Here is a 20,526-nt window from a genome sequence, read left to right as displayed (position 1 = left end):
AGCTCCTGGCACCTATTGGAACTTGCTTTTCACAGCGTAGCCAGCTATACCAGGCTCCTAACTATCTTTTTTGTGATCTTTCATTTTGCTCTGTAAAGCGACTCTGAGTACCTAGGAATGCGCTATATACATTGTATGTATTATTATTTAAAATAAACTGGCTGATGAATTGCTGTGACTAGTGGTCAAAGGAGCGGCTGTCAAACATGCATAAACACATTCAATCTCCTATAAAGTCCTTACAATAAAAAGTCCCTCGTTATTTAATTTAAAAGAGTTTATTATGAAGCAGCAAAATTATAGAAAATTTGGGTTTTCATCAGCAGAAACTTAACACGACTTTTATACAGCTGAAAGACAACATGAAACAGTAAATTAAAGTTGATATATGAAAATACAAACGTCTTTCTTTGTGGTTCTGCAAAGACATGTTGAGTCTCGCAACAAATGCTTATTTGTGGAGGAGAAGCAGGGTCTGTCATTGCCACGGGTTGGCCGCAGTCAGCAAGATGTCAACGCAACCCACTTGTAGATGGTCCATCTCGGGCTAGACTTGGCACCACTCGGTTACATTACATAAGGACTGTCACATTATAACAGTTATAATAGGTAATTGTATCCCCTGTAACCCATCTATGATTTAAGATGGCCTCTGGCATCAGATTTGATCTTTCTCTGGATCTCCTCTGATGCCTGGTTGATAACTTTGACCCCTTATAAGTCAATGTGACTGTGTGTGTGTTATGGTTGAGTGTTAGGCAGTGCTTGAAGTGGGCCAGTATTCCCCAGTATGCAGTACTGTCACCTGTATATTTTACTGCCCTCTCCATATCAGGTTCTCTGGGTGATTCATTATGGCCTAAATAAACTGCATCACCCAGGGAGCACTAGGGGCACTACGTACCCAGGGAGCAGTATGTGATGCTCACCTGTTGCCGTTCTCCCCTGCCTGCTTTTCTATAATGGAGGCTAACCTTAGTTACAGTTATGTTGGCCTGGCTCCAAAGATGCAACATAATAGAACAGGAATAGGAATAGTCAGGAGATGACACAACAGAGCTTTGAAAGTCAAATCCTATGTTACTAAATGCAGGCCGGGAGCAGCAAGCTAATGTTAGCGCCACTCCTAGCAGCAAATAACCTGTTGTTGTAACGTTAGCATCAGCAAAACCACCTGGGGCTACCTCCACCGCTAACGTAGCCAACTACGACATTAACAATAATGTAAGTCAAGATGAATAGCCCCACTATTTGTCAAAGGATCAAATGCTCCCACACCAACTGGCTCATTGTCAAAGACAAAAATATTGCCATCAACTTGGAACTATAAGTTTCTATCTGACATTTTTGTCAAAATTGAGTTATTCACACATTTTTATTCTTAAACAACTCATTATCATTATGTGAGGTGTTTTTATAAGTTATATGGGTTTTGGACTTTTTATTGAAAAAACAAAAAAGGTTGTATTTTCAAATTCAAACTCTAACTTGGTTCTGCAAGCTTCTATTTGAGAACAAATCAGCGCTTTAAATGCACACAAAAGAACCAATCAGGTTCTTCTTTGTCATGTGGCTGCACTGCTTAGGGACAGCGGCAAAAAAACATCAAATTGTGACTCACATAATTGTCAGCACTCATACAACACTAATTTTATGTTTAACACAAATTATGACTAAACTGTGTTCCTTCAAAAGCATTGCTTCTTTTCCTGTTTTGCAAGATAGAACCTGATAATTCTAAGATGAAAGTGATTTTTTAGGATTAAAAGGTTCTGCAATTGACCTTTTTCAAAATAACCCACTTACATATTTAATAGGAATTAGATATTGTACATTTAGGGTCATTTCTATGTATGAAAGAGATTTGTTTCACATATCATTTTGCTGTTTAAAAACAAATATTTTGTAACTGGCTTTGTACATGTCATATAGAAAACCGGAGTATGTCCTGAAATGCATTCACTTCAAACTGTCACCGGCTCTTGTTGGGGAAAGCTGAGGTTCTCCACCCACAGCACAGATTTTGCACGAGGACGGGTCTAATGGTTTGATCCCTGAGTCCATAGATGAGAGCACTCAGACACCTTGGAAGGATACTCAAGAACACAAAACAAACTGTGTAAATACGTACAATGGTTAATCTCCCCACTGTTCTAGCAATTACTATAATAATATTGGAGAACATGGAAGAAGTTAGAACCAGGCATAGCTGAATCAGGTGAAGCAGAAGCGTTTGAAGAACCTTTCTGGCTGATGCTTTGTCTGTTGAGGCAGACGTGGCTACAAGTGCTACACCAATATAGGAGCCGATGATTGCTAAACCCACTGACACAAAGGAATGCTTGCATACACTTTTTTGAAATCATTAAAGATTGGTGCAAAAAACACGGCTTCTTTAGAGCAAAAGTCATTCATATGCGAAACAAAGGGGAATTTTGTGAACACATGTACCAGCATAAAAACTCGAATGAGGGTATAGATAAAACTGAAGGCCCACACCATAGCAATGGCCATGCCTGTGCTTCTCACAGTGAAGATGGTAGCATGCCTCAGAGGCAGGCATACAGCTACATATCTCTCAACTGACATCACAGCCAGGGTGAGAGGAGAGATTGACTCTGTGGCAATACAGAGCAGAACAAGGAAACCACATGCATAATATGGAATTTTCAAATTAATCCAAGCCAGTATGTAAAGCAGAAGGTTTGGTACCTGCTGAAAAGTGTCTGCAAAGAGTAAATTAAACAGCAGAATAAATCGGGATGTCTCACAAAACATCGGCTTACTCCTCAGGGTGAACAGCAAAACACAGTCAATGTAGAAAAATGAGCAGATTGAGCTTACGATAAACAAGCCAAACAACATTACTTCTTGTGGTTCTCCTTGATCCAGACTAGCAGTGACATTGGCCTTAGGCTTTAGCAAATACACCATTATGATATGATATCTGAAGAAAAGCTCTTTTGGCTTGCTGTAATTGTACTAGTACGCTACAAGTAAAGTTCATCATACCAAAAAAGGACAAACTTCTCCATCACCACAAATACCTCTTCAGTGCAGAATCCCAAATTATCCATCGATGTTGAGCAGTCAAGTCAGGAGGTTAGAGGCCATGTTCATTGTCAAAAGAGCGAAGCTGATCTGGTGCTGTTTTTTCCTGCAGCGTACGGTATATATGCTTTGTCCTCAAGCCACCCCTTACAGGACATCATTACATCAGCATGGTCATTAGATTAGAAATGAATGATGTAATCTCTGTAACACTGTCACATTTCCACTGCTTTCAATAATTTATTATAAGATTATTATAATGTATTTTATTCAATTATAGGCCTAGACTACGAGTTCACTTCTCTTATTGAAACTAATAAAATGTTCTAAAATAAATTATAAAATGTTCTAAATAAATTATAACATGTTCTAAGTAAATTATAACATGTTCTAAGTAACTTATAAAATGTTCTAAATAAATAGGATAAATAGGTCTGGCATTATTTTTACAACTGAAATTTTTTTTGTTATTACATTTGAAAAGTACCGAAAAAAGGTACCATTGGGTACCAAAACCAAATTTCAGGTACAGGTATCGGTACCGATAACAATGTAAACAGTACCCAACCCTAAAGATGAATAGCTTCACTGTTTGTCAAAGGATCAAATGTTGTATTTTTTGCTCCCAGAACAACTGGCGTATTTTAAAAGACAAAAATCTCGTCACCTTTAAATTGAAAGGTTCTATCTTACTTTGTCATCAATATTGTCAAAATGTAGTTATTCACAGATTCATATTCTGTATTAACTGTATATAATATTGTACGTATTAACCCTACCAACGCTGTAGCCTGTAACAGGAGAAACACGTTCTTTATACGTCTTATTTAATATCTCCAGATCAATACAGCGTAGAGACTTTTGTTTTTGTTTAGAAGCAGAGACATTTGCCGTTTCAACGAAGTCATTTGACAACTGTTGGCCATCCAGAAGCTTTTTTAATCCATCATGGAATTACAGTGACTTTGTAACATCAATAAATAACTAGAACTGCAAGCAGTTATGACGGGGTCCAAGCCTCCGATGCCAGTTGCCCCTGACGCCCCTGGAAGCTGCGCCACTCGCCCCCGATGACCCGGGGAGCTGTGCCAAAGCGGGACCTAAAGCATTACGTGAGGGGGGCAAACATTGGTGAATACTGAGAGGTTTAATCCGCAAGGTCTGCGGTACGGTGTGAGCCGCAATGTCTGCGGTACATTGCTGTTGCAAATGTAGTGTAAAGGCAGATCTTTGCCAAATTTGGTACAGAGCATCGTAGTGGGATGTTGAACAATGATCTCAAGTTCTTTGCTGATAACATTTAATTTGGCCGAGATATGATATGATACGTGTGTGGTAGCTAGCTAGGAAAATTTGTTTGGTCGTCAAATGCGCATACTTTAACGTAGCAAAATTCCTTGAGTAACTTTTGGTCAGGTCCATCTGGAGATGCTACCTACCAGGTTTCGTGCTGATCCATCGCACTGTCTAGGACAAGTTCGAAAAAGTTGGTTTTGCGCATTGCGCGATATTGAGAAAACGATTTTAAGCAGAAATGGGTGTCGCCTATATCATGTGATTCAGCTTGATTCAAGGAACACGTGGATGTAAGGATTTCTAATGTGTGATGTGGGAGTTAAACGCAAAAAAAACATTATAGCGCCACCTAGTGGTTCACATGTGTAATTTTTGGTAGGTGTGGTCCATGACCCATTGTCCATCTACCCTGTAAATTTAAAGTTGTTCACAATAGTGTAAGAGGTAAATCTAGATTTGGGTCCCATAGGCCATGCCCACTTTGAGCCCTCAGTACCCCACTCTAGGGTTGGCCTCAGGAGTGTCCCTAGATGGTACCCATCAAATTTTGTAAAAATCGGACGAGCCGTTCATGAGATATAAACTTTTGGTACTTGTAGGGCCCCCTAGTGGCCAATTCTCGTAAAATGCGTGGTGGACCTCCAGAGGTTCATGGCAAACAAGAATCTAAAGACTGTCGTTGATATAATTTATTTTGGCCGAGATATGGCAAAGTTGGTGTTTTCATAGTTAGCTACACAAATTTGTTCGTGCGTAATATCCGCAATTTTTATCCTATTAAAATTCTTTTTATTAACTTTTTGTCAGGTCGGTCTGGAGATGCTACGGTCCAAGTTTCGTGCAGATTGGTCACACGGTCTAGGAGGAGATCGAAAAAATAGGTTTTTGATAAATCACGATTTTTCACGCATACAAGTCTAGGCGGAAATGGGCGGGGCCTATATCACATGATTCAGTTGGATCCAGGGAACGCGTGGATATATGGTTTTTAAATGTCCGGTGTACGGTGTGGGAGTTATAGGGCCAAACGCATTTTTTTCTGCTATAGCGCCACCTAGTGGTGGAAGTGGGTCAATTTTTGCTCCTGAGGTCCTTGCGGAAAAACGGCAACCCCCCACCATGTACGGTTTAGGCTGTAGTCGGAGTTTTAGGCGGAGAAGAAAAATAATGGAGGAGGAAAATCAGTAGCTCCACTGCCCCACTCCACACTCCCATGCCCCCTCGGGCTTGGACCCCTAATTATTATTCAAAAAATCAACTTGCATATGTTGGTCTCGCCATAGCTGTAGCTCGTTAGCTGACAGCTAGCCCTTTCTATAGAGTCCTTCGGTGTTTTTGTATCCCTTCCAGAAGCTTAGTAATCTGGCCGGGAAGACAGGGACATTTCGGAGACTTTGCACAATAATTCCAGTGTGATACATCCATGTTTGAGAGGCTGTTTACTGTATTCAGTCATTTTTTTGTACAAGAACCGATGTAATCAAGTTAGCCGGGTTCCATCTTGGATAGTAATGTCTTGACTGACTCTATAGTCATATAACAATTATATATACATATAATATTATATATATCAATCTCATATCCTTCTTGACCTGGATCCAGAAAGGCTGTGACATTGGCCTTAAGCTGCAGCAAATACAACTTTATGGAATGACTACTAGCAAGCTATCATCCTTACAAACCAAAGTCGACACAATTCATCTTCCACCACCCTCCTGGCCCCTTCCCACCCACTTATTTACTTTGTTCAGAGTAATCCCTGATACCACTAGTGATACAGTGGCATAAACCGATCCCCTGCGTTTTATGCTGCTCGCTACAGCGGTCCGCTTGTGTTCCACCGGCACATACGGTTCGCTAGGCCACTGTCAGGGACAACCAGTAAAGTTATCTCATATATTCTTGCAGATGTACCCAATGTAGCTCAGCGCAAATTCTTTCAGGAAGACCTAACAAATAATCAGTCTCTCCTAAAGCGAATCAGCGCTTGAGGCGCTCTCCTTCTGATAATCCAATCAGGAAAGGCCAAAGATTCCATAGGCCAATCACAGCGTCACAACACTGTTTTAAAAGCGCTTTCTCTCCCTGTGCTATCAGCTGTCATTTCAGAAAGGCGTCGTGTTGTCAGTCGGACGGCTGTATGGCGTTCGTTCCCTTGCTGTTTTGTACCGTGCTCTGCTGTCTCGCTATGTCAGATTTCGAGTCTGATCCTGCATCGGACCCAGGTCCGGATCTCTTCTCATCGCTGGCGGCAAATCCAGCTTCTTCGGACGGTGTCCGCAGGAGCTCTCGCCTGGCCTCTCTGCCCGTTCCCGTTTCGGTCAGCGCAGCGTCGGAAAGGATCATCCTGCAGCTTCAGGATCGAGGCATCGCGGCGGCTCCGGGCTTATCTTCTCCGGAGCTCCGAGAGCTGGCTGCTCCGCGGCGGCTCACAGTTGGAAGCGGTCTGCGAAGGCCCCTGCGACGGTCCCTTTAGCTCGTCTCCATTCGCCGTTTTTCGCGTCAGTCCCATCGGCTGGCGGGGGTTGGCGCTTGGCTCTCCAAGGCAGACATCACCGACGCATTCAAAATAGTGCCCATTCACCCTTCGCAGTGGCCCCTCTTCAGTGTTAGGTGGGACTCTAAGTTCTATTTCGTGGTGCGTTTAACCTTCGGCTGCCGCAGCAGGCTCCCGTGCATTTTCAACCACGTTTCCGAGGCCCTGTGCTGGATCCTGCTTAACAGGGTGAGGGTGCCCTCGGTGCTTCATTTTCTGGACGACTTTCTTCTTGTAGACCCCCCCACGATGGCTCCGGCGCATCCCTGGGCAAACTGCGGCGCTGTTTTGGGTACCTCGGCGTCCCCCTGTCCGAGGCGAAAACCATCGGCCCCGCCACATGCCTGGAGTTTCTCGGCATTACCTTAGATTCTGTAAGCATGAAAGCGTCTCTCCTGCTCGATAAATTGATGCGCGTTCGCAGCATCGCTGCGTCCCACTCTTCCGCTGTCTCCATCTCTAAACGTGAGTTGCTCTCCCTTCTTGGGCATCTCAATTTTGCCATGCGCGTAATCCCACATGGGCGCTCGTTTATTTCCCGGTTGCTGGACACAGCATCCTCCATCTCCCAATTGCACGATCGCGTGTCCCTAGATGACGGGTGCTGCTCCGATTTGCGTTTTTGGTCTCACCTTTTGGAGCATTGGAATGGGGTTTCCTTCTTTTATGATGAGTTGGTGCATTCTTATGACTCTCTGCGGTTTTTCACCGACGCTGCCCCTTCCGCGGGCTTTGGGGGATTTTTTCAGGACCAGTGGTTCGCAGGCCACTGGCCTCCCAATTTTTCCCAGTCCGATTCATCAGCCCTGCATGAGATCTACCCCATTGCCGTAGCCTGCCGCGTCTGGGGGCATCACTGGAAGCGCAAACGCATCTCAGTCATGTGTGATAACCAAGCAGTTGTCGGTATAATCAATAGAGGGCGCTCATCGTGTAGCAAAATCATGCCGTTCATGAGAAGCATCACATGGTCCGTGGTTATGAATAATTTCATCATCACCACCCGTCATGTCCCCGGCATTTTAACAATGTGGCTGATGCGCTGTCTCGTTTTCACTTTCAGACCTTTCGAAGCCTCTGCCCATCAGCCAGCCCCGTCCCGGTAGAGCTTCCCTCTCTTCTAGAGCTAGCGCTGCATTAAATCTAAACCCCTTGCAACATTATCTAGATTCTTCTAGGATGTACATGAGGAAAGGACTAGCGGCTTCCACTCTTAAAACCTATGATTTTGCCTGGCATACTTTTTCTTTATTTTGTGTAATAATTTGTGTACCTCTCAGTCCAGTTCTTGTTAAAAGCATTTGTGCCTTCATATGTTATTGTACCGATACTCGCGACTTCAAGGTGCAGTATACTCGTGGGTTGATTGCAGGTATCCAGTTTCACATAAAATGTTACGATCCATCGTTTCCAAGCCTCCTTTCTAATCAGTCTATAAATTGCTGTTGAAAGGCATCTCTAAAGCTCACCCTTCTTCCCCTGACTTCAGGCAGCCTATCACTCTCGGTATTCTACATAAACTAGTGTCAACACTCAGGATAGGGTTTTAGTTAGCTTTCTACCCATTTCTCAGAGGCGGTGAATTTGCTACTCCTTTTAAACCCTTCAACCCCGATAGTGATATCACTTTCTTTGATCTGGCCTTTCACGCTAATCATTACTGCTTACATCTTAAGCATTCTAAACGCGGAGGAGCTTTCTCAGTAGTTGTCGCCCGCACAGATACAGTATTTTGCCCATTTAAATCCCTCGCGCCTCTGTTCATTATTTCGGGGGATTGTCCCTTGTCTAAAGGGTGGTTTAAGCAACATCTGGAAGCAGTTCTCCTCAAATCTGGCATTTCACCGCAGCATTATTCATCGCATTCATTCAGGATAGGGGCTGCAACCACGGCGGCCAATCAAGGAATGTCTCGGACCTCGCTGCAAAGGCTGGGTCGGTGGTCTTCTTCGGCTTACTCTGCATACATTCGTCCTGACGTCGACGTTGTCCTCAACAATCAACGATCCCTAAAGCCATAATCCGGTAAGCTTGGTATAACCTGTGGCGGTGTTTTTATTGGGCCACGGGTGGCATGTCTCACATCCATGAGCAATCCCGTTCATGTCGAACTAGAGATATAAGTGTAATGGTAAAAAGAAGATGGGTTATGTTTACTGCTACATTGCGTAAACGGTACGGTTTACCGGCCGAGTTGCCGTAACAGCATATAACCGGTGGTGGTGTAATTCTTCAGCTAGCTTTCACTTCGACGGGAATTTTCTGTTCATATTGTACTTAAATTGATAGCCTAAATCAATAGATTTAATTAAAACTATACGGGAGCTATGTGTCATTCTATGTACCGGGCTGAGTTGCGTACCGGCGTACCGGCGGAGATGAGATCTACCCCATGCCGCCCCTAAGTGCCATACCGGCGGAGATGCCGTGTTGCCGGCCTGAGTTGCCGTACCGGCGGAGATGCCGTGTTTTAGATGCCGATGACCGAAATACGGGAAGTATTTCGGATGCTGTTTCGGTACGGATCACTGTTTTTGCTTTTCTGTTTCAGATCCGTGCCACACAGAGGTAAGCTACATATTTTATAAATAAAATCGTATTTCATTTTTGTGTGTTTCCTTCATGTTCCAATTTCAGTCATGTTTTGGGGGTTACATCATGGTTCCCTACCCCTATATTAAATGTATTAATATATCAAATGTATTAATACAAATGTATTAATATAACGATGGAGTTCAATCTCCAATACTATGTTCAAATTATGCTCTTGTTCAATAAAACATTTTGCATATCTGCAAACAGTCTCTCCTGATTGAAATGTAGCTCAGCGCAAATTCTTTCAGGAAGACCTAAAGCGTCTCTCCTAAAGCGAATCAGCGCTTGAGGCGCTCTCCTTCTGATAATCCAATCAGGAACGGGCAAAGATTCCATAGGCCAATCACAGCGTCACAACACTGTTTTTAAAGCGCTTTCTCTCCCTGTGCTATCAGCTGTCATTTCAGAAAGGCATCGTCCCTCCTCCTCCCCTTCCACCTCCCGTTCTAGTGATTCTACAGCTGTCGCTCCAGTGCCTCCTCGGTCTGGTCTTCCGGCCTTCCCCACCGCCACCGGTGTCTGGATTCCATTGGGGGGTTACATCATGGTTCCCTACCCCTATATTAAATGTATTAATATATCAAATGTATTAATACAAATGTATTAATATAACGATGGAGTTCAATCTCCAATACTATGTTCAAATTATGCTCTTGTTCAATAAAACATTTTGCATGAAATGTTAATACTAGCGTTATACTTAGCTAACATGGCTATAGTTAGCCTAGCCTAGGTTTCATGAGACATACATTCTTTGGAAGAGGTATAATATGTGAGGTCTGAGGCTACATCTACAGTACTAGCTCCAGTAGCAGAACTCATCTCCATCCATATTAACACGTCTGACAATGCATATCACATGGCCATTTTCATACACTGGCATGTACAGTGTAAATAGGAAGCAGATTGTCTGATGTTACTCTGCGGTTGAAAATACAGAAAGTACTTCGGAGAAAGAACGACAACTGTGAAAAGTAGGACCAGGGAATTATTTGCTTCGACCGACAACAAGGTGGAATGTAGAGAAATACATATATTTGATTTTCAACCAAAGTATAGCGTAGATGCAGCCTGAGGTGAGGAATGTTTTAGAAGGGGTCTATGGGGTCACTGCACTGTAACAGGGGGGCAATAAAATCCACAATGGAAACATTTTGGTTCTTGGTTCAAACTTTATTATCAGAAACTGCTGTTTCCAGCATAAACACTTTGTTGTCGCTAATAATATATGTAGAGAACAGAAATCCAAATCTGTCATATTTGTTCATATGCTTTCCATAAAACACAAACAAGAAGATGCAAGTGTATACTAAACAAATGTTGGACATATTCAAAAAAGTAAAACATGGAAATATAATACCTTATTTCTGTACAGACCTTGTTTACATGCAGCTGTCATCAGTTCATTTGATTTCTGCCTTCACTCAAAAAAGAGGCAAAATGTTTAACAATAAGTTATTATCATTATATTTCCAGATTTACTTGAAACTATCAGAAAGCAATGACTAAATGAACTGTTTTTTAAACCCCAAAGCCCTCTCATAGTTAAAGGTACTCCAGTGTGGCACCTGATTTTGAATTAAAAGGAGATTTTAAAGCCTCTTGGCTTTCAAGTGATTTTACAGGCTTAAAAACGGTTCTGAGCAGTGAAGCCTCTTTCAATATCTTAAGTATGTAGGCCCTCAGATAGGACAACTGCAATGGATGCCAATTTCAGAAATTAATCGATTCAAAATCTGAAAATATTTGATTGTTGTTTGTACATACTTCTTACCAAATGAGAAAAAAGAGCCATTCAGATAGTAAACAATGTTGGATATCACGAGCACACCAATATACTGTATTTAACATTACACACCTTAAAGTTTAAAGATCTGGTAGAATTTAAGACTGCACAAATAATCCATGAAGCAAAACATAAACAGCTGCCTGGAAACATAGAACTGTTCACATATAGAGAGGGAGCCTATGTCTTAAGAGGGGATTTAAATTTAAAACAGCAGTATGCCCGGATAAAGTTCAAAAGTATGTGTGTTTTATGGAATAGTGTGAACTATTCGATTAATCAAAGTGTAGATATGTTGCAATTTGAAAAAGGTACTAAAGACTTATTTTTGAAAAGTAGAGAGGTGAGGAAGGATAGTGAAAGTCACGCAGATGTTAATGCTGCTTGTTTTTTTTGTTGTTTTTTTAAATGGTCTGTTTGATTTATCTTATTTGACTGTTGTTGTGAGTAGGACCTGATAAGCCGATAGCTTCTGACTATCCCTTTACAAACGGGTCAAGTGTTACGTTGAAAATTAGTTTTTGTCATAGTTACATTTTCTTTTTTGTTATTTGTTTAGACATTTAATATATATTCTTTTAATCGTTCAAAATAAAGATTTCATTTAATTCAGAAAACATATTTTTAGAGATAATAACACATTTCTTTGTATATTTCAGATAGAAAAGTGGAGTTTGTATTGAAAGCATTCATCTCAAACTGTCACCGGCTCTTGTTGGGGAAAACTGAGCTTTTCCACCCACAGCACAGATTATGCATGAGGACGGGTCTAATGGTTTGATCCCTGAGTCCATAGATGAGAGCACTCAGACACCTTGGAAGGATACTCAAGAACACAAAACAAACATTGTAAATACGTAAAACGGTTAATCTCCCCGCTGTTCTAGCAATGACTATAATAATGGTGGAGAACATGGAAGAAGTTAGAACCAGGCATAGCTGAATCAGGTGAAGCAGAAGCGTTTGAAGAACCTTTCTGGCTGATGCTTTGTCTGTTGAGGCAGACGTGGCTACAAGTGCTACACCAACATAGGAGCCGATGATTGCTAAACCCACTGACACAAAGAGAGTGCTGGCATACACTTTTTCAAAATCATTAAAGATTGGTGCAAAAAACAAGGCTTCTTTAGAGCAGAACTCATTCATATGCGGATTAAAGGGGATTATTGTGAACACACGTACCAGCATAAAAACTCGAATGAGGATATTGATAAAACTAAGGGCCCACACCACAGCAATGGCCATGCCTGTGCTTCTCACAGTGAAGATGGTAGCATGCCTCAGAGGCAGGCATACAGCCACATATCTCTCAACTGACATCACAGCCAGGGTGAGAGGAGAGATTGAATCTGTGACAACACAGAGCAGAACAAGGAAACCACATGCATAATATGGAATTTTCAAATTAATCCAAGCCAGTATGTAAAGCAGAAGGTTTGGTACCTGCTGAAAAGTGTCTGCAAAGAGCAAATTAAACAGCAGAATAAATCGGGATGTCTCATAAAGCACCGGCTTACTCCTCAGGGTGAACAGCAAAACACAGTCAATGTAGAAAAATGAGCAGATTGAGATTACGATAAACAAGCCCAACAACAGTATCTCGTATGCATCTTGACCTGGATCCAGATTTTCAGTGACATTGGCCTTAGGCTGCAGCAAATACACCATTATGCGATGATATCTGAAGAAAAGCTCTTTTGGCTTGCTGTAATTGTACTAGTACGCTACAAAGTAATGCTCATCATGCCAAAAAAGGACAAACTTCTCCATCACCACAAATACCTCTTCAGTGCAGAATCCCAAATTATCCATCAATATTGAGCAGTCAAGTCAGGAGGTTAGAGGCCATGTTCATTTTCAAAAGAGCGAACCTGATCTGGTGCTTTTTTCTTGCAGCGTACGGTATATATGCTTTGTCCACAAGCCACCCCTTACAGGACATCATTACATCAGCATGGTCATTAGATTAGAAATGAATGATGTAATCTCTATAACACTGTCACATTTCCACTGCTTTCAATACTTTAATTGTCTTTATTCTTGGCTTTGTCATTAATTTAACTTAACTCAAGTAGCTTTGTTAAAAAAATAGTAAGTCATTAGAATTCACTATCAACTCCAAAGGTAGTTTTATTTGGCGACAACATTTACAAACCATTCATGATATAATAACTAGATCATGCCACACAATTGTTTGACATTAAGGGAAGTACTCATGACACTGTAATTATTGACAAACAGAAAATTGTTTAGCACCAGAACGTATTAGGCAACTTAAAAACAGTCCTTTTACTCTACACCCAATGCAGTTTGATTTATAATGAATTAATTTTCTGCATTTCAACACGCTTTAATGATATTCCCAGCTACTTAAAAGCAACACATTGTGATTAGGATGGCAAAGATGGGAGCTAGTGTGCATGCTAAGAAGTGTAGATGTGTTTGGTCGGTGCTCCTCTTCACAAAATCCATCCATCCATCTTCTTCCGCTTATCCGGTAATGGGTCGCGGGGGTAGCAGCTCCAGCAGGGGACCCCAAACTTCCCTTTCCCGAGCCACATTAACCAGCTCCGACTGGGGGATCCCGAGGCGTTCCCAGGCCAGGTTGGAGATATAATCCCTCCACCTAGTCCTGGGTCTTCCCCGAGGCCTCCTCCCAGCTGGACGTGCCTGGAACACCTCCCTAGGGAGGCGCCCAGGGGGCATCCTTACCAGATGCCCGAACCACCTCAACTGGCTCCTTTCGACGCGAAGGAGCAGCGGCTCTACTCCGAGCTCCTCACGGATGACTGAGCTTCTCACCCTATCTCTAAGGGAGACGCCAGCCACCCTCCTGAGGAAACCCATTTCGGCCGCTTGTACCCTGGATCTCGTTCTTTCGGTCATGACCCAGCCTTCATGACCATAGGTGAGGGTAGGAACGAAAACTGACCGGTAGATTGAGAGCTTTGCCTTCTGGCACAGCTCTCTTTTCGTCACAACAGTGTGATAAATTGAGTGTAATACCACACCCGCTGCGCCGATTCTCCGACCAATCTCCCGCTCCATTGTCCCCTCACTCGCGAACAAGACTCCAAGGTACTTGAACTCCTTCACTTGGGGTAAAGACTCATTCCCTACCTGGAGAAGGCACTCCATCGGTTTCCTGCTGAGAACCATGGCATCAGATTTAGAGGTGCTGATCCTCATCCCAGCCGCTTCACACTCGGCTGCGAACCGATCCAGTGAGTGCTGAAGGTCACAGGCCGACGATGTCATCAGGACCACATCATCTGCAAAAAGCAGCGATGAGATCCCCAGCTCACCAAACTGCAACCCCTCTCCACCCCGACTACGCCTCGATATCCTGTCCATAAATACTACAAACAGGATTGGTGACAAAGCGCAGCCCTGGCAGAGGCCAACTCTCACCTGAAACGAGTCCGACTTACTGCCGAGAACCTGGACACAGCTCTCGCTTTGGTCGTACAGAGATTGGATGGCCCTGAGAAGGGACCCCCTCACCCCATACTCCCGCAGCACCTCCCACAGTATCTCCCGGGGGACCCGGTCATACGCCTTCTCCAGATCCACAAAGCACATGTAGACCGGTTGGGCATACTCCCAGGCTCCCTCCAGGATCCTTGCGAGAGTAAAGATCTGGTCCGTTGTTCCACGACCAGGACGGAATCCGCATTGTTCCTCTTCAACAACTTCTGACACAAGATAAATCAACACAAACAAAACAAGAGGAAGACACAACAAAGTGCGGCAGTGATCCACCACAGCCCCCACCTGAGCAAAGATTTGACCATGGAGGACCTCAGAGCGGAGACGAGAAATCTCAACCCCCTTCACCCGTCCAACACTCCTCAAACCCCCTTATCAACACCGATGATCCATCGCTCTCCCCATTCACCCTTTCCCCTGTTTCCCCCTGCCACATGTTGGGGTTCACTGACCGGATGGAGCAGCTGGTAGATGCTGGAACCAAGTTTACCCCACTCCCTTCTCCCATCACTCGCCCCCAGCATCAAACTGACCCTGTTTGGACTCAACCACTGAAAGTAAAACGCCAGGCACCTCTGCCCCCTCAAGGACGGCAGCTAACTCCTTCTCCCCAGACTGATAAGTATGCTTGTGTACAGAATGAAACAAGCTTTAACTGATATGTGCTGGGCCCAGGCTGCATGCCTAGTGGCACTCATGACTCTTTCCAGGACAAGCCTGGGCCCTGTGTATTCAATTCTTCGTCAATCTATGTTGTGATAGGTAATAGAAAAAGAATGGTGAATCCGCTAAGTAAGAAGAAGAAGCACTTAACTGCCAACTTAGCAAATTTAGCATCCATTCCTCGTCAGCCACAGCCTGTCCCAAAAAACGAGACAGATAATTATTTTAACACAATAACATTAGCCTTACTAAACGTCAGGTCTTTGGTGGGTAAATCACTTTTAATCAATGATTTTATTATTAAACACAATCTTGATTTTATGTTTTTAACTGAAACCTGGTTAGACCATAATAACAGTGCTGCTGTTCTCATTGAGTCAGCTCCCCCTAACTTCAGTTTTATGAGTGAGAATAGAGCGAATAAGAAAGGAGGTGGAGTCGCCATTTTGTTTAACGACTCGTTCCAGTGTACTCAAATAGCTTATGGAAACTTTGCTTCTTTTGAATATGTGGCTCTTCAGCTAAGGTCCCCCTCTCGACCTATATTTCTAATTATCTACAGGCCACCTAAATACTGTGCATCCTTCTTTGACGACTTTAGTGGACTGCTGTCTTTAATCTGTATTAACTTTGACTGTGTAGTTATTGCTGGTGATTTCAACATTCATGTTGACAACCCCCAGGATAGAGGGACAAAAGAACTGTGTTGTATTTTTGAGAACTATGGACTGACTCAGCATGTGACGGAGCCCACACACAACAAGGGGCACACTCTGGACTTGATTATCTCGAAGGGTTTGAACATTTCCAAGGTTGTGGTGACTGATGCTGCTCTCTCTGATCATTCCTGTGTTTTCTTTAATGGCACTATCTCTGTGCAAAAAAGTGTCCAAACAAAGTTAATAAGAAAACGGTATATCACTGACAACACCAGTGAAACATTCATTCAGCTTTTCTCGTCCACACCCACCCTCTCAGGGGTCTCAGTCACTGAGCTTGTAGACAATTTCAATTGTAAAATTACAAATGTTATTGATGCCATTGCTCCCATTAAGGTAAAAACTGTCTCTGATAAGAAAAGATCTCCATGGAGAAATGCCATACTGGTAAGAACAGAAAAAAGAGAGTGTCGAAAAGCAGAACGCAGGTGGCGAAAAACTAATCTCCAGGTCCACTACAACACCTATAAAGAGAGACTTCGCACTTATAATTTGGAACTGAGGAATGCAAGGCGGTCCTTCTTCTCGGACATTATTGCAAAAAACAATAATAATTCACGTGCTTTGTTTGCTACTGTCGATAGGTTAACAAACCCTCCAGTACCAGTAGCATCTGAACTTTTATCCACAAAGGCCTGCAATGATTTTGCCACCGTCTTCAATGACAAAATTCAGAAAATGAAACAAACAGTCAGTGCTTCCATATCGAGTACAGGGTATGTGTTGTCACAGTGTCCAGGCAAAACAGATTCCAATATGACCCAATTTCATATGATTAACCGTAAAAACCTAGAGGACATTATACAACATCTGAAAACCTCCTCCTGCTGCCTTGATATTCTACCAACGGGCCTTTTCAAAAATGTTGCAAATTGTTTGGCTACAGATCTTCTACAGATTGTAAACACGTCTCTTCTCTCAGGTATCTTCCCACAGGCCCTGAAAACTGCAGTCATTAAGCCACTCTTAAAAAAGAACAATCTAGACACGTCACTAATGAGCAACTATAGGCCGATATCAAACCTTCCATTTTTAAGTAAAATCATTGAAAAAACGGTTTCTCAACAACTGAACCTTTTCTTGTCACTAAACAACAGTTTTGATGCATTCCAGTCGGGTTTTCGACCACACCACAGCACTGAGACAGCTCTTGTTAAAGTCTTTAATGACATCCACTTAAACACAGATAGTGGCAAAATTTCAGTCTTGGTATTACTTGATCTCAGTGCTGCATTTGATACGGTCGACCATGACATATTACTAGACCGATTGGAAAACTGGGTTGGCATTTCTGGCTCAGTACTAAAGTGGTTTGAGTCTTATTTAAAGAATAGGGACTACTTTGTGTCTATAGGGAATTATACATCTGAGCATACAAATATGACGTGCGGAGTTCCCCAAGGCTCAGTTCTGGGGCCTCTCCTGTTTAACATCTACATTCTTCCACTGGCTCAAATTATGGAAAACAACAAAATAAGTTATGCAGATGACACACAAATTTATATAACCTTATCGCCAGGGGACTATAGTCCAATACAACAACTGACTAAGTGCATTGAACAAATTAACGACTGGATGTGCCAGAACTTTCTTAAATTAAATGAAGAAAAAACTGAGGTGTTTGTTTTTGGAGCAAAAGAGGAACGATTAAAAGTCAGCACTCAGCTTCAAACGATAATGTTAACAACAACAGACAAAGCCAGAAATCTTGGTGTAGTCATGGACTCAGACATGAATTTTAACAGCCACATTAAGACAATTACAAAGTCAGCCTATTACCACCTTAAAAATATCTCAAGGGTTAAAGGACTTATGTCTCAGCAAGACTTGGAAAAACTTGTCCATGCTTTTATCTTCAGTAGACTAGACTACTGTAACGGAGTCTTTACAGGTCTCCCTAAAAAATCAATCAGACAGCTGCAGCTGATTCAGAACGCTGCTGCTCGAGTCCTCACTAAGACCAAGAAAGTGGATCACATCACTCCAGTACTGAAGTCTCTACACTGGCTTCCAGTGCATCAAAGAATTGATTTCAAAATACTTTTGCTGGTTTATAAATCACTAAACGGTTTAGGTCCAAAATACATTTCTGATCTGCTAGTACACTATGAACCACCCAGACCTCTCAGGTCGTCTGGGACAGGTCTGCTTGTTGTCCCCAGAGTCAGAACTAAACAGGGGGAAGCAGCATTTAGTTTTTATGCTCCACATATCTGGAACAAACTCCCAGAAAACTGCAGGTCTGCTGCAACTCTCAGTTCTTTTAAATCAAGGCTGAAGACCTATCTATTTGATGTTGCCTTTCTTTAAATCTGATTAGTTCTCTGATACAGCGTGGCAAGGGAATAACAGAAGAGTCAGACGTCGGGCTGATCAAGAGTTAGAAGAAGTAAACTAACTAAAATTAGGCAGAAGGCCTAAATACAAATAGAATAACATACTCCAAGGGAGTCCCTGTCTATTTAGACACAGACTGCAGAAGGAAATAAGATAGTTTAAGAAAAAGTTCTTGACTACTGAAAGGTTTTTGTCTGCAGGGCTGTACCGGGTTTTTACAAGGTTTGCCGAAAAAAGAACCGAGCCTTGTGGTGACGATCACATTGTAAGGAAATAGTATACTAACTTCTGTTATTATGAGTAATGAAAGCTCAAAGCCGTGCCAGGTATCAGGGCCCATTGAGGGCGAGATGGTTGGAAAATATGGACCGGACTGCATGCGATGTCTGTTATATTGGTCTAAAGAATTTGAACTTCATTTCTTATACTGAAGTTGCATTGTTGACACTGTATGACAATCTATATAAGCATATAAAGAGAAATTCCTATTTTATCTGCTTTTATATATTTAACTGTTTTAATTGCTCTTCAATGTTTCATTTCTTACAAGTGACATTCTCTTGCAGAAACGGGCATATATCTGATTAGTTCTCTGATACAGCATGGCAAGGGAATAACAGAAGAGTCAGACGTCGGGCTGATCAAGAGTTAGAAGAAGAAAAATAACTAAAATTAGGCAGAAGGCCTAAATACAAATAGACTAACATACTCCAAGGGAGTCCCTGTCTATTTAGAGACAGACTGCAGAAGGAAATAAGATAGTTTAAGAAAAAGTTCTTGACTACTGAAAGGTTTTTGTCTGCAGGGCTGTACCGGGTTTTTACAAGGTTTGCCGAAAAAAGAACCGAGCCTTGTGGTGACGATCACATTGTAAGGAAATAGTATACTAGCTTCTGTTATTATGAGTAATGAAAGCTCAAAGCCGTGCCAGGTATCGGGGCCCATTGTGGGCGAGATGGTTGGAAAAATATGGACCGGACTGCTTGAGATGTTTGTCTTATTGGTAAAAATGGATACTGCACTGTAACTTTTATTCTTGTATTTTATCTGTTTTAAAAAAAATTTAATCTGTTTTCATGTAAAGCACTTTGAATTGCCCTGTTGCTGAAATGTGCTATACAAATAAAGCTACCTTGCCTTGCCTTGCCTTGCCTTCAACCTGAGGTTCGACTATCGACCGAACCCTCCTTTCCAGCACCTTGGAGTAGACTTTACCGGGGAGGCTGAGAAGTGTGATACCCCTGTAATTGGCACACACCCTCTGGTCCCCCTTTTTGAAAAGGGGAACCACCACCCCGGTCTGCCACTCCTTAGGCACCGTCCCCGACTTCCACGCAATGTTGAAGAGGCGTGTCAACCAAGACAACCCCTCCACACCCAGAGCTTTAAGCATTTCTGGACGGATCTCATCAATCCCTGGGGCTTTGCCACTGTGGAGTTGTTTAACTACCTCAGCAACTTCCACCAGGGAAATTGACGACAATCCCCCATCATCCTCCAGCTCTGCCTCTACCATAGAGGGCGTATTAGTCAGATTTAGGAGTTCCTCAAAGTGCTCCTTCCACCGCCCTATTACCTCCTCAGTTGAGGTCAACAGCGTCCCATCCTTACTGTACACAGCTTGGATGGTTCCCCGCTTCCCCCTCCTGAGGTGGCGAACGGTTTTCCAGAAGCACCTTGGTGCCGACCGAAAGTCCTTCTCCATGTCTTCTCCGAACTTCTCCCACACCCGCTGCCTTGCCTCTTTCACGGCAGAGGCTGCAGCCCTTCGGGCCCTTCGGTACCTTGCAACTGCCTCCGGAGTCCTCTGGGATAACATATCCCGGAAAGACTCCTTCTTCAGTCGGATGGCTTCCCTGACCACCTTTGTCCACCATGGTGTTCGTGGGTTACCGCCCCTTGAGGCACCTAAGACCCTAAGACCACAGCTCCCCGCCGCAGCTTCAGCAATGGAAACTTTGAACATTGTCCACTCGGGTTCAATGCCCCCAGCCTCCACAGGGATGCACGAAAAGCTCCGCCGGAGGTGTGAGTTGAAAGTCTGTCGGACAGGG

The 20,526-nt window shown here is 43.0% G+C and overlaps 1 protein-coding gene and 2 pseudogenes across 1 annotated transcript; 1 reads left to right on the top strand and 2 right to left on the bottom strand.

Annotated features, from left to right (window-relative positions):
- Window positions 1–1,972: 1,972 nt before the first annotated feature.
- On the bottom strand, window positions 1,973–2,934 carry LOC116055019 (annotated as a pseudogene).
- Window positions 2,935–6,535: 3,601 nt separating this feature from the next.
- On the top strand, window positions 6,536–7,989 carry LOC116055020 (annotated as a pseudogene).
- Window positions 7,990–11,966: 3,977 nt separating this feature from the next.
- LOC116055021 (odorant receptor 131-2-like) lies at window positions 11,967–12,932 on the bottom strand. Its single transcript, XM_031306772.1, has one exon. The coding sequence runs from the start codon at window positions 12,930–12,932 to the stop codon at window positions 11,967–11,969; it is 966 nt and encodes a 321-aa protein (XP_031162632.1).
- Window positions 12,933–20,526: the final 7,594 nt, after the last annotated feature.

Source organism: Sander lucioperca, chromosome 13, assembly GCF_008315115.2.
Source record: "Sander lucioperca isolate FBNREF2018 chromosome 13, SLUC_FBN_1.2, whole genome shotgun sequence".
Taxonomy (NCBI): domain Eukaryota; kingdom Metazoa; phylum Chordata; class Actinopteri; order Perciformes; family Percidae; genus Sander; species Sander lucioperca.
Note: the sequence above shows the minus strand (reverse complement) of the source record. Positions and strands in the feature narration are given on the sequence as shown.

What these genes read in the sequence shown, in the direction of transcription:
- LOC116055021 (XM_031306772.1), bottom strand. Translation starts at nt 12,932, where the DNA reads ATGGTGTATTTGCTGCAGCCTAAGGCCAATGTCACTGAAAATCTGGAT.